Source organism: Pithys albifrons, chromosome 4 (assembly GCF_047495875.1).
Source record: "Pithys albifrons albifrons isolate INPA30051 chromosome 4, PitAlb_v1, whole genome shotgun sequence".
NCBI lineage: Eukaryota > Metazoa > Chordata > Aves > Passeriformes > Thamnophilidae > Pithys > Pithys albifrons.
The window spans coordinates 55631786-55645634 of record NC_092461.1 but is presented as its reverse complement, the minus strand read 5'-3'; the positions used below and the strand labels follow the sequence as shown (position 1 = coordinate 55645634).

The 13849-nt window shown below is 35.7% G+C and overlaps 1 protein-coding gene across 3 annotated transcripts in view; it reads left to right on the top strand.

The window, feature by feature from the left end:
• WWP1 (WW domain containing E3 ubiquitin protein ligase 1) overlaps positions 1-13113 on the top strand; it is a 59248-nt gene extending 46135 nt beyond the window's left edge. For all 3 annotated transcript variants that reach the window (XM_071554226.1, XM_071554225.1, XM_071554227.1), the window contains 8 exons: positions 1326-1485; positions 4154-4287; positions 4379-4519; positions 5851-5971; positions 7121-7225; positions 8764-8860; positions 9168-9240; positions 11000-13113. In XM_071554226.1, the coding sequence (XP_071410327.1) occupies positions 1326-1485; positions 4154-4287; positions 4379-4519; positions 5851-5971; positions 7121-7225; positions 8764-8860; positions 9168-9240; positions 11000-11099 (931 nt within the window). In that variant the 3' untranslated portion in view covers positions 11100-13113. The remainder of the gene's footprint in view (positions 1-1325; positions 1486-4153; positions 4288-4378; positions 4520-5850; positions 5972-7120; positions 7226-8763; positions 8861-9167; positions 9241-10999) is intronic.
• The last annotated feature ends 736 nt before the right edge of the window (positions 13114-13849 follow it).

The window sequence follows — 13849 nt, the reverse complement described above, 5'->3', positions numbered from 1 at the left end:
TTAATACAAATATAGAAAGCCTCTGATTTATCAACGCTCTTGTAGCAGGCTAAACTCTATGTTCACTCCAGACTTTACTTTGCATTTAGCTGGACCAATATGACAATATATCCTGTGGCAAGTTGTAGCTGTTAATATGAAAAATTCATTGCTTCTGCAAACTTCTTGTCAATTACTGATTTTTATTTAATTCCTCCTTTGTTATCTTTGTTCTGTTTTAAATGCATATTAAATTTGATGCTTATTGAAAGATACACGGAACCCCATAAGGGTCATCATATCCTGGCTGCCTTTCTCTGTTTACTCTTTCTACTTGGCCTTTGGGTTGGAAGTGTATCATAGTGAATCATGATCCATGACTTGAGTTTCATAGAACAGTTAGGAGAAACATGCCAGCAAACCTCATTTCTGTTCCCTGATACCAAGTAAATACCGGGGTAGAAAGGATACATCTTAAATGTGACAGCTGAAAAGCCGTTGGAATGGAATTCAGTCCCTGTGGTTATTATAGGATAGAATTTTAGCTTTTTTTAATAGGTTTTCCCTAAGCCTAGCTGTTTGGTACCAAGCGTTTTAGTGACTGATACAAAAGTTCCTGAGTATATACGACTGCTCCTGAGATCCCTGATTATATACAAATACTATAAAGCAACAAATATTATAAAAATAACCTATCCAAACACTAAATACCAGATTCTGGTATTATTTCAGATCAGCTGAGCTGGAAACTATTAAAGTGGTGAATAACATGTATTTCTGTAATCTCAGCAAAAAGATATTTTCACTCTATTGTGTACTGTAGGCTTAACTAATGCACGGTAATCTGTTAAATCACTCTCTGTCAGTATGGGAAAGCAAATAAGGTATGCTGAGGTTTGGGGTAATTTGTTTGTTTTATCTAAGTTGTTTATAATAAGCATGGAATAATCTGTGATTTTTTAAATAAAGATGCGAGTTGTTGACAGTAAAGCAGGCCCGAGGAGGAAAAATGCTGTGTACAGGTTGAGGCAAGGCTGTAAGAGCAAGTGTTACCAACAGGCATCTAAGAACCTGTGTTCTGAGGGTGTGTTCAAGGTGACAATCTTAATTATCATTTCTAAACTTTGGAAACCATGACTTTCTAACATTATTGGTGTTATAATTATTTTTTTATATATAAGAAGTATGTAATGCCACATATTATTTTGTGATTCTAATACAGCACTGTTTATATTACTTTTCAAAGTTTGCATATATGTTGACCATTTTGCTAGTTACCTAAGGGGAATGATGATAAACATCTGTATTTGATGGTTTTTATGTGTATACATGTTTTTTTTCCTTAGAGAATGGTTTTTCTTGCTTTCCCATGAAGTACTGAACCCTATGTACTGCCTATTTGAGTATGCTGGCAAGAGCAACTATTGCCTGCAGATTAATCCAGCATCAACAATCAATCCTGACCATCTTTCATATTTCTGTTTCATTGGGCGCTTTATTGCCATGGTAGGTTAGATTTTTAAGGTTTTATATTTGCTGTAGCTATACATTTATTCCTGAACAGTATATGTTTTTACAGTTATTAAAGGTTATATCAATCTCATAGAAATTGAAGATTAAGGCACATAAGGTTATTGAGCCAGAAGATTCCCTGGGAGTTGTCTCTTACACACTCCTGTTTCCTGGGAGAGTGATGAAAGTTAATAGGACATTCAATATAATATTTTATTTTCTTCAATTGGATGTGTGTACTTCATGCAACCTGCTGTTTGATTGAGTGTCTGAATACTGATGCTCTGAAAAATGTGACTATTTTCACTTTTGTGAAAAGGCTGCTCAGCTAGACTTGCCATACCTTACTGTATTTGAAAACATTAGAATATGGGCTACACTTAGCCTTAATCTAAACGTACATGCTTGGATACAAAAGTCAGATACTGAGGAGAGAGAAGCTGTTGGAGAGCTGATTCTCTGCCATCAGATTTCTCATAACTTAAAAGCTGAGAGGCATGTCGTGTCATTTCTTCTGGTGTCACTGTTGGTTTTCTATAGCGACTTTTGTTCTGTCACATTCCTTTCTTTCCATGTAGTGATACAGTCATCTTTCCCCATGATCGTCATGTCTACAGGTAGTCCTCAGCAACATCCCTGAACATGGTGAATAGTGAAACCAAAAATAGTACATAAAAGTGCATTTTTGTATTGAAGAGACTGCTGCCTTCTGTTGTTCAGGCTTTTTTGTATAAAGTTAGAATAAATACAAGCCAAGTGTAACATTAATGAAAAAATACTTTCAGATGTAAAATAATTTAGGTTTGGGCAGTTTCTTGGTTTTGCTTTTCTTATAGATGCTTCTTGAGAAATTTATTCACTTTTCACTATAATATCTCTGACTTCAAGGATTTTATGGCTAAATTCACCATTTCTGTGCTGTCATGACACTTTTATCTCCTTGGGTTAACGCTTTCAATAAGCTGCCAACTTTTTTCTCACTTTTAAACCCTCAGCAAGTTACAATGTCATTTAGCAGGAAGATGTGATAAAGCTAGTTAGGTGCCAGAGCTAAATTTTGTCTCTTTTAGTCAGTGATTTTTAATTTTGTGCATAAGATAAATCCATACTTGAAATGCTAACTTCAGGAAAACTATTTCATAACAACACAGATGATAGCAGAGAACTTAATATTAATTAAAAGACAAACTTTTCTTTTGTGAAGTATTTATGTGCTTGTATTTTAAATTCTCTCAGCCAGGTGAGAGACCTGTGTAATGGTCTGTTGCAAGGTTTAGTGTAGTCATGATTTATACTAGATGGTATTTTCTGCAGTGCTTCCTGGGATCCCTCTAGTGGCTTAAAATAGCTCAGGTAATAATATAACTGGGAATCATTTTAAGGAGTATAGATAGACTTTTTAGGTGCAGTTGCAGTTTCTGTCCTTCTCACAGTTCTAATATGGTTGTGACTTCTTTTTAGGTTTAAGTACTGAAGTAATCACAGATATTTTCAACTGAAACAGGACTAAATATAAAGAATACACATCTTACTCTATAACAAAAACCTGTTAAATGAAGTTGGCTGAGGCATCTTTTATATTTTGCTGTAAAACTATCATACACATTAAATGAGATGATTTAAGAGCTTAATTTTGGAAAAAGCAGAAAATCATATGCGTAGATGCTGCACTTGGCATTGAATTTTTCAGTTTCCATCAGCTCACTCTCCCATAAGAAGTAGACTAGTTTAAAAATAAATAGATAATTAAACAAACAAATAAAGACAGACCTCTGAGAAAACCTCTTTAAGCTCTCTTAAAGCAGAAGAAAACATATGCTATGCTAAGCCTTAAGTGGGAAATTAGGTCGGGAAAAAGATGGAGCCTAGAGGAAATGGGCTGTTAATTGGCTCTTTGGCTAATACATTTTCAGCTGTGAGGGAGGAGAAGCAATGAAGGCCATACACAGACTATGTTTAGGTTAATTTTTTAAAATCTATTTTACTGAAGAAAGTGTACTTGGTAAGGAGGGGGAAAAGAGTTTTTTGATGGTTATAGCTGTGCTCCGTTAATTCTCAGATGCACCAAGTCAATGTAGAGGTCAGCACTGTGTGTTTGTGTGTGTGTATTGCTTTGCTTCAGTACTAGAAATTAGCTTACACCTATGTGCATGTATGGTGAGACAAGTGTGACCATTTGGTTTTTTGGGGTTTTTTTTCAGTTTCATGGAGTTCTGTTACTTACAAAAAATGTGATTCCCAAAGCTCTTTCTTACAAGTTGCAGAAGCATTCTGTAAAGGATGTTTTTGCTGAATATATATGTAGTAAAAAATGGTAGCAGTACCAAATAGGGTCAAATATTATGATCAAGTAGGATTGAGTAACACCTGGCAATTATGCCTATTCACGTAATAAAGTAAATAAAGGATTAACTCCTTTTATGAGTAGTTCTTTTAATCAATGAATTTCTAAATTGTAATAAGATATGCTTGGATAAATTTTTTATTAATATTTTTTTTGCTTCCCATTGAATGTAGTGTTTTGTAGTTTTTAAATACCAAGCTGCTACTGCTATTTGGTGTTTTGTATTATTTGAAGGAGAAAGGAAAGACTTCAAGTCCGGAAACACTTCAAGAATTCAGTAGTTCAATAAAAACTAAACAGACTTTTTCTGTTCAACAGGCATTGTTTCATGGGAAATTTATTGACACTGGTTTTTCTCTGCCTTTCTACAAACGAATGCTGAGCAAAAAGCTTACTATTAAGGACCTAGAATCTATTGATACTGAATTTTACAACTCCCTAATTTGGATAAGGTTTGTAGTTTATTTTGTGTGTGTGTGTCTGTGATATTTTAGGGATTTTTTTTTTGTTTATATAAAATTTATTGAACTATTTTTTTTCCAGGGATAATAACATTGAAGAGTGTAACTTGGAAATGTATTTTTGTGTGGATATGGAGCTCTTAGGAAAAGTAACCTCACATGAGCTGAAATCAGGAGGTTCAAACATCTTGGTAACTGAGGAGAACAAAGAAGAATATATTGGGTAAGAAGGTGTAGATGCTGAAAAAGGTGTTCTATGTTTCTTTCAATGTTTCTACTGTTGCTGTTGTCTTTTTTGACTGTGTTGGTTTTGTTTGTTTTTTTTTCTTCCCATGTTACTATGTAATTCTTGTGACTGTTATTGAAGTGGTATTTTGGTACATGTTGATATCTTGATACACATGATATGTTGGTACAAAAAGTGACCGTACAGAGAGTAGATGACCTGTTATGCTATTAGATATACAAGAGAAGAGGTGAAAAGAAAAATGAGCAAAATCATTTTCAGTAACTGCAGGTAGTAAGTCCAGGTGGAGGGAAGACATGTATTTGACAGAAGATTCCAATATTGTTCAAAACTTTGCTGTCAGTGTGGAAACTGAAATTCAGAATGGTGTAAAAAGTGGTGTAACTTGAACTATTTTTTGGAACTTCTTCTGCTGCTCTTTCCTGCTTATTTGCTATTTTTATCACTTTCTAAACTTGTGTTTCGGATCTGTCTATTCAGTGGTCTCAAAAGCAGATGTACACAGATCCTTTTCTGTGATACAGGGTATATCCAGTGCTGCACATAAAGTTTCCATTTAAATTAGAGGTCTTTAGTTTCTCAGAGAAATAGTTTCTACAGTATGTGTATATATATATATATTTCTTGTCTTTTTAAATTATTATTCAGAAGGTGCTTGATCATTTTAGTTGAAACTTTAAACACGTTAGCTCTTCCTCCAAATCTTAGCATAAATCAGAAGCTTAGAACAGAAAATTACCTCTGTTTGTTGAAGCTGCAAATAGTCTCATGCTTAGAAGTACTGGGCAACAATAGTTATAAGTATTATAAGCAACAGTATTTCTTACTATTGTTTGCCCACATGGTGTTTTTTGTAAGAAAATATTTTAAAATCAGTGGAATTTTTTCTTTTCTACCATTGAAATACTGGGATTATGCACTTTTTTAAGATAAAGCACATTTTTCCATAACAAAGTTGTAATACTCAAGTAGCATTATTTTCATGAAAAGGTTGCTGAATTAGTGAAAGGTTAATAATGATTTTTTTGTGTGTGTGTGTGTGTGTGTGTGTGTGTGTGTGTGTGTGTGTGTGTGTGACTGGAATGGTACTCTTAAGTACATCTTCCTACTGTTGCTGTTATCTGAGTTTGGAGATTTGTGATAATATTAGTATGGTAGGTTCTTTATAGTTAATGGAATCATACCGGGTAAGAAGTAGAATCTGCAGGAGTGTTACCTCATGGGAAGACAGAATCATACGTGTTTGAACTTCTTCATGTTGAATGCTAATTGATGTTTAATTCATGTTTGGTTTTGTTCCATCCCAGGCTAATGGCAGAGTGGCGATTTTCTCGGGGAGTTAGAGAACAAACCAAAGCTTTTCTTGATGGTTTTAATGAAGTAGTCCCTCTACAGTGGCTACACTATTTTGATGAAAAGGAATTAGAGGTGAGGTTTTCTGTTCAACGTTTTTACCTTTTGCAAAGGTATTACATATGGAGTGATTAAATGGATAGGTCATCTCTAATCTCTCATCTGTGCATGCTGCATTTGGTAGCTTCTGGAACGTGAATTTAATAGGAGCATCAGGATTAAATCATGATAAAAAGCCATTATCTATTTAATTGGTATTTTGTGGTGTTCAGCTGTTGGGAATTTTAATTTCTGTCCTCAGTGTTAAAATATTTTTGAAAATTTCTGTGAAAGGATAAGAATATGAGATGGCTGATGGATCTATTAGTCACAGAAAACTTTTTCCTCTGTGGTAGGTGGGTAGAATCACTGTGTAACAGATAACACAGAAGTTGATTCTGGTGTGTAATGATCATTTAATATCACATAGACAGTCTAAGATACGTTCTAAGGTTTTTACATTTAAGGACAGAAAGGTGGAGGAACCAACAAGGTTTGTAACTGAAATTTGCAGATCCTCAGTATGTAACCATAGGGCTGATGACAGGAATTGTTTGCATACACTGTTTCCTTAGCTATGAGCCTGGCCTGTGTTCACTCTTTGGGTTTTGATTTGGAGCAGGGACAAAAGGCTCTGTAGTGCTATGCTCATTTATTTCTGTGAGACCCGCCAAGGTTCCCTGTATGTAATGAACAGTTTTCTGAAAGCCTCTTAAGTCAAATGGGAGGTTTCTTTCTGAGAAAGGACTTTGATCAGTCTTATTCATCGTTCAGTTTTGTAGGAGGCTTTGCCTTTAGAACTTTCAGCTTTCATTGCCAGTTGTAATGAATACTTTGCAATGTGTTTTATCTTTATTAGTAGCAGCAGGAGCAGCAATGTAATCATCATCATCTTGAATTATGAGGCAAAACTTTAATGGGAGGGGAAATATCCTCTTTTAATATAAATATTATTTTATGGGAAAGGTAGTATCTTTTATTATTGAATTATTAGTTGGAATATACTAAGTTTCTGGTATTCAGTCTTTCAAACCACTCAAATACATAAACAAATTATGAGGAGTTCTGTAAACTTTGGATAAAGAAAAATCTAACTGGAGTAAAATGAAAAGATTACCAATCCTTTTCTTGGAGCAAGAACTTCTGTTTTTGTTACCATGTCTCATATATCATTCTCTTTTCTAGGTTATGCTCTGTGGTATGCAAGAAGTTGATTTAGCAGACTGGCAAAGGAACACTGTTTATCGTCATTATACAAGGAATAGCAAACAGATCATATGGTTCTGGCAGGTGTGTTGATCAGTAAAATTTCTGACTTCTTTAGGTTTCATTCTGTTCTGTAACACTGACATGTGGAGTGAAGGGATGCCATCCAAATGAAGGTTCTTATTGCTTCCTTTCTTTTTTCTTTTCAGAGAAGAAAAGGAGGATTACAGGTCTTTAGGGAGCATACCTTAGGGTGTAAAATGGCAGATAGGTACACACATTACATTTGGATGGTGACTTATGAATATTTTTTCATATTTTGTCCTTACTGATAATGCAATGGTTTTTTTATTCTTAGCAGTGATCTACCTTCTAAATGTTCTTACGTGTAGTACATCTGTACATCTTCACTTTCCAGTACCTGAAGGGAGACTACAAGAAAAATGGAAAGGGACTTTTTACAAGAGCATGTAGTAACAGGACAAGGAGAAATGGATTCAAACCTAAAGAGGGTAGGTTTAGGTTAGATTCTAGGAGGAATTTTCCTTGCTATGAGCCTGGTGAGGCACTGGAACAGGTTGTCCAGAGAAGCTGCAGATGCCCCATCCCTGGAGGTGTTCAAGGCCAGGCTGGATGGAGCTCTGAGCAACCTGGTCTAGTGGAAGGTGTCCCTTCCTGCCCGTGGCAGGGGAATTGGAACTGGATGATCTTTAAGGTCCTTTCCAACCCAAACCATTCTATGATTTTATGATCTAAGATGCCACGTATTATTTAGGATTATTGTCATTAACTTTTTTGGTCTAGCACTGACTAATTATCACTCACGTGTTAATGAATTTGGCTAAGGAAAAACCCTCCAAAATGCAGTTCAGGCTTACACTTTCTATGAGTTTTCCTAACAATAAGTCAGAGGTAGGCAGTTCTTGTCTTGTGATAAATCACCAATTTGGAGATGCTTTTGACTTAAGTTTCTATAGGAAAATGATGCAAATCAATTATTTCCTCACTTATATATATTGTAAGATCTGATGCATCTTTTTAAGACTTTTGGCACTGAAAGAATCCTAACCAAAAGTTTAGGTAACTTGGATATGGTATCAATATTTACATGAAAGTTTTTTTGAATCAAAATTCTAGATGTATCAATGCCCCCTCTCTTACCGAGATATTCTCCGCCTCCCTTCTCTTTTCTTCTTCTCCCTTTTCCACTGAATTCCTGTATGTTATGGATGGTTGTTTTTTTTCCTCACTGAGACTTCCACATGCATAGAATACTTGAGTCTTGAAATACCCAGAGCCTGTGGCTAGGCTAGTGCTGTGTTTAATCAAAATGGCAGTAGTCTTCATATAAAGCTTTGGCATGATTTATATTTTAGTGTAGAATAAAATACATAAGGATACTTCTTATTTGCTGTTCCCAGCCTTCACGTTGTAATGGTCAACAGTGCACATAATCTGAAATCACTGTCTTCTCTCTCCCAACAATTTTGGTAAAACCAAAAAGTGCAACAAGGTGGTGTATTTTCAAAGAGAATTACCCATTTTCAACCATCTCATGGGGTTTTTGTTTTTCTCCAGCTGTCTTAAAATTTTTATTAAGTAATTTGAATTTCTGTGCCTAGTTTGTAAAAGAAACAGACAACGAGGTTCGCATGCGGCTTCTGCAGTTTGTCACTGGCACTTGCCGATTACCACTGGGTGGATTTGCTGAACTTATGGGTAAGTAAAAGGTGACCAAAATGGTTATACTGTGTTGTTTCATTTGCAAGTGAACCATGTTGCAAGTGTACAGATAACAGGAACGTCTTCACCTTAGATCTAGAAGGGCTTTTTAGATCAGAAATCCTGTGAATATATTTGCAAACTATTTGGAAATTAGCTCATTTGTTTGAGAACGTTTTCAGGTAACAATGAGCAGCACCTAATGAGCTGTGACTGGTGTATGAGTTGTATCTTTTGTTACGTATATATCACATATGCTACTTTAAAAGGAACAGATTACACTTTTAAAAATTTTCTTTTGTAGGAAGTAATGGTCCTCAGAAATTCTGCATAGAAAAAGTTGGTAAGGAAACCTGGTTACCAAGAAGTCACACTTGGTGAGTTGTTACATGTCAACTTTCTGTACCTTTAGTGGTTCTCCTGGTCTTGCATTCACCAAACCAAATGAAATCTAATTTGAATCAGTTCTCCATCTCCATCTGCAGCTTCATTTGATTGCCTTGACATGCCCATATTGGAAACTTTTCTGGTTGCCTTATTCTTAAATTTTGCTGCTGGGCTGAACACAGTTTGTATCATCAGATCTATCAAAACTATGACATCATCCTTCTTGCATGGAATTGAGAGGTGTTTCCCTAATTCTTTATTTTAGAGAATATTAAATACCTGAACAAGTCACATTAGTACTAGGGACATACAGTTATCAGAAAGTTACTATGCAGTAACAGTATAAAAGATAAAATGTATAGTCCTGAGAAGTATCATGGCTAGGCTTTGTGAGCAAAGATTTGGGAAGGGCTCTAGCCATGCTTGCTGAAAGCTGCTGGTGGCTAAAAAGGCCAATGTGGGGAGATAACCAAGTCCTGTCGCAAAAGGCACAGTGGAAAGTCTCCTTAGGCCATATTGGCAAGACACGGTTCTTTCTGCATTGTCTTTTCTCCTTAAGACTGACTCTGCGTGCGTTCTCAAAGGAAGCAGCAGCGTTGTGAATGGTGTGTCTCCATGTCTCCAGACTGGAGGCCAGAGTGGACCATTGGTGATAGTATGTCCAAGGCTGAGGTATTGTTTCAGGAATTGTATCTCCTCTTCAGGGCTACTCTCTTGCGGCAGCCGGTGACGAGTTCACCATAGAGCACAATCTTAGGCAGGCAGTGATCCTCTATCCTGGAGACATGCCCTGCCCAGCGCAGCTGCGTTCTCATCAGCATGGCCTCGATACTGCTGACCCCTGCCTGTTCAAGAACAGACACATTGGTCACGTAATCAGCCCAGTGGATGTTAAGGATTGAATGGAGGCAGCGCTGATGGAAGCATTTGAGGAGCCACAGGTGGTGGTGGTAGATCACAGGAAATGTTCAAAACAAGGACGCTTAGCCAAGAATGCTGATACTTTTTCCCACTAGGCTTCAAATGGGCCATTATTGGCTTGGCATTCCTATGTCAAACTGGTGCCAACAGGTACACATATCAGTTCCTCATACGTCCTGTGTCCAAAATGGACACACTTCTTTTGGCAACTTGTGACAATAGTATTTGTCATACTTTTAAACTACTTCAGGGTATCCTCCATTTTACATTTTCTCTACTAGATTTTTTTACGTGATGCTTGCAAGAGTTAAACATCTCTCTTTGTCTAAAATAATTTTGGGGAAGGCATGGAATGAAATAGTTTTGGCAGAAGACTTTTAGGGCAAAGTTTAGAGGTAAAAAAAACCCACCTGTATCCAGGTAGGTGTAGGAGGGAGCAAAGTTCAGCTTGTTCATACTGTTGTTAACATCTGGAGATGCATCAAACTAGGATTATATTAAACTTCATGCTGGAAATTTCCTTTTCTTTTTCTGACTATTTTATTTTTATATTATACTTTTTAAAGTATTATAGTATCTTGGGCTGTCTTTAGTCTTCAAAGGTTCTGCTTTTTATCTGGTAACAGTCTTGTTTCTTAAAATATTCCTCAAACTTTGTCTGTTTTTACTGGTTTTATAAATGTGAAGGCAGTGAGATTGTTCTGATTGCTATTTGTTTCTAATTGTTAGATCAGAACATTTATTACTTTACTATAGCAGTCATGTTCTTTAGCGTTCTACATGGGATTTAGATAAATTTAACACTATTTTGTGGTTTTTTCCTCTCAGCTTTAATCGTTTGGATTTGCCACCATATAAAAGCTATGAACAACTAAAAGAGAAGTTGCTTTTTGCCATTGAAGAAACAGAGGGATTTGGTCAAGAGTAGAAGCAGCTTCCAGTCAAAAAGGATATCTAGCATAATAAAAGGCCCAGCCAACTAAAATTGCACACTTAATTGTATATAAGCTTTTTGTTCTGTACAGTGATCTTTCTGGAACTCTAAGTTTAATTGTTCTCTGTTCTTCCACAAATATATGCAAAACAGTTCAGCCTTTTCTACTTTTATTTATTGCCCTTCCAAAAGACCAGAAAAACCCCTCCATAAATTTTGAAAGCAGACAAGATACTTATTTAAAATATATATATAAAAATATATATATACTAATGGGCTCTAGTTTTATAGAGCTTCAAATGTATGAAAAGTTGCAGCCATTTAAAAGGGCCTGGATTTGCCTATCTTGGCTTTATCATTCAGAAAAATGTTTAAACTGCTCAGTGTTCTCTTAAGAAACATCTCCAAGTTTGTTTTATTGCATGGCTGTTCTAAAAGGTGTTAAAGGCTTAGGCCAAACGTATCCTAAATAGGTAGAAAGTTGCTGCTGGTATTTGAGACGACAGAATTTCTTGCTCTGTCAGTTTAATTTTTTAAGATACGTTAAATAGCTGATATAGCCCTCTCTACTGATGTAGCCAAGGTCATGAATAAAGCCTTTACTACTTGCACAAGAGTCATGTACAATAAGATGAATGTGATTTAATGTTGAAAGGAATTGGTGCCACTGTTCTCACTTACTGCAGGAGCTGAACAGACTATTTTAAATCATTTGAGCAGCATTGAAATTTGTTTACATAGTACCTTGGGTTATTACCACGAGGATGTTAGCTAATCTTCACAGAAAAAATAATAATAAAAGAGAAAATATCACGCATTCTCTTCTTGGTCTGGTGTCTTGCAGGTTTCTTTTTTTCCCCTGTTTTTGTTTCCCTTTTCAATCCATGTCCTTTTTATAACTTTGTAGAGTTACGTTAATGTAAACTGAACTATGAGGGTATATAAAAGGTAATGTGAATTTTGCTGCTTTCTGTGTTTATGTTCAGTTTCAGTTATTGGATCTAGTAAACCCAAATAAAATGAAAGTTACTTAAGCTTTGCACAGATAAAAATATTATTTAGTATTAAATACTCTCATTCCTCTTCTTACAGAAATTTAGATGTACTTGAATTAAGTATGTCTAAAACCTGTCCATTCTTTTATGTAGGTCAAGTTTGTCCTAACTGCACAACAATAATATAAGACATTTTAAAATTAGTTTTATTAGCATTAAGGGCATTTGCTGAACTGCAAAGGGGTCTTTAAAAAAATATTGAAATTTAATACCTTATACATGTGAATTGTATTAAAAGCTACTTTTAGCCAACTGTGCTTCCTTATAGAGTAAAAACATGTTTGAGATCACCATTTGTATTAACTGTAAGTTCCATTACATTTAAATTATACAGAATTTTGTACACACATGAAAATGATTTTAGATTATGATTAAACACACTTGTGTAATATATCAAAGTGTACATGTGAAAAAAATAGCTATATCTGTTCATGTATGTTTCCAATACAGCAACTGAATTCTGCCAAAATTTTATTTTTCTACATACTGGATTATCTCAAGGCTTTATATTCAATATGCACAGCTTACAGTGGAGCTGTTAATCTGTGCATAGCTCTGGTCATACTGGTAGTGCAATGGACCCAACAGACTGCTGTTTTACATAAACTTCTCTGTAAGAGCTTCAAAAATGTCAGCCACTTTGAGGGTTTTTCATAAAACACCAAATATCTTCTACAAAACCACTTTCATGTAGCACTAAATTAATTTCAAGTGCAAGTCCACTTTAATTATTACTTACACTGGTCAGAATGAAAAAAGTAAAAAAAAAAAAAAAAAGCAAAGGCCAGGCACCAGAAGTGTGTGTGACATACCTAAAACAAGGAGGGCTAAATGACACAATTAAACTCCACAAATCTGCACTAATGAATGATTTGGTGGCCTACTACCAACTGCTGAATTTTGTGAATCTGTGAGTAACTGAACAAGATAATAAAGACAGCACATCACAAGAATGTAGTTGCTTTATTGTTTTGATAACTTTAGCTATAACTGCACTAGGTTTTCCTGTGGGTAATGGCAGCCTTCTGTACATGTATATGATCTGTGAATTGGTGCAAAGAGACTGACACAAAGCACAGCTTTACAGGAAAAAATCCCACAATTAAAATGCTCATGTGCACGTGTGTACAGATAACTTAAACTTTCTGAGAATTTCAGTAATACTACATTGTATTTTTTCCTTTTCCCATCTGAATTCCCCATAATTCACCTTGGCTTGGGGGGAGCAAGTAAGACAGCAAAGAGAGGGAAGGCAGCAAAGGCTGGAGTTCAGACAAAGGAACCAGCTGAGATACTACTACTTGGAGGAGCTGCTGTGTAGTTCATGGGTTTTGTTGGTTCTTTTTTTCCTGCAACTCAGCTGCTTTTCACTACACACTCAACAGTCATTATTCAGTACCTGGATATCCTTCCACTTTGTGCAGCAGCAGAAAAGGTACCTAAGTAAGGTGCCTGTGCCACAAAGCTACTGGAGGCAACTCTGTGTATGGGAAATGTTTTTGTAGTATATGAATGCAGAAAATTCTCTCTTAAACACAATGACATCCATTCTGAGACACTGCCACATTGAAGACTTCATTTTGATGCTCTACTAATAAAAAAGTACCTATTACTTTACAGTAGTGGAGAAAAAATCCTCTTTTAAGGAATTTCATGATCTGAAGCTGAAATTAAAGCCCCAAATTCTGT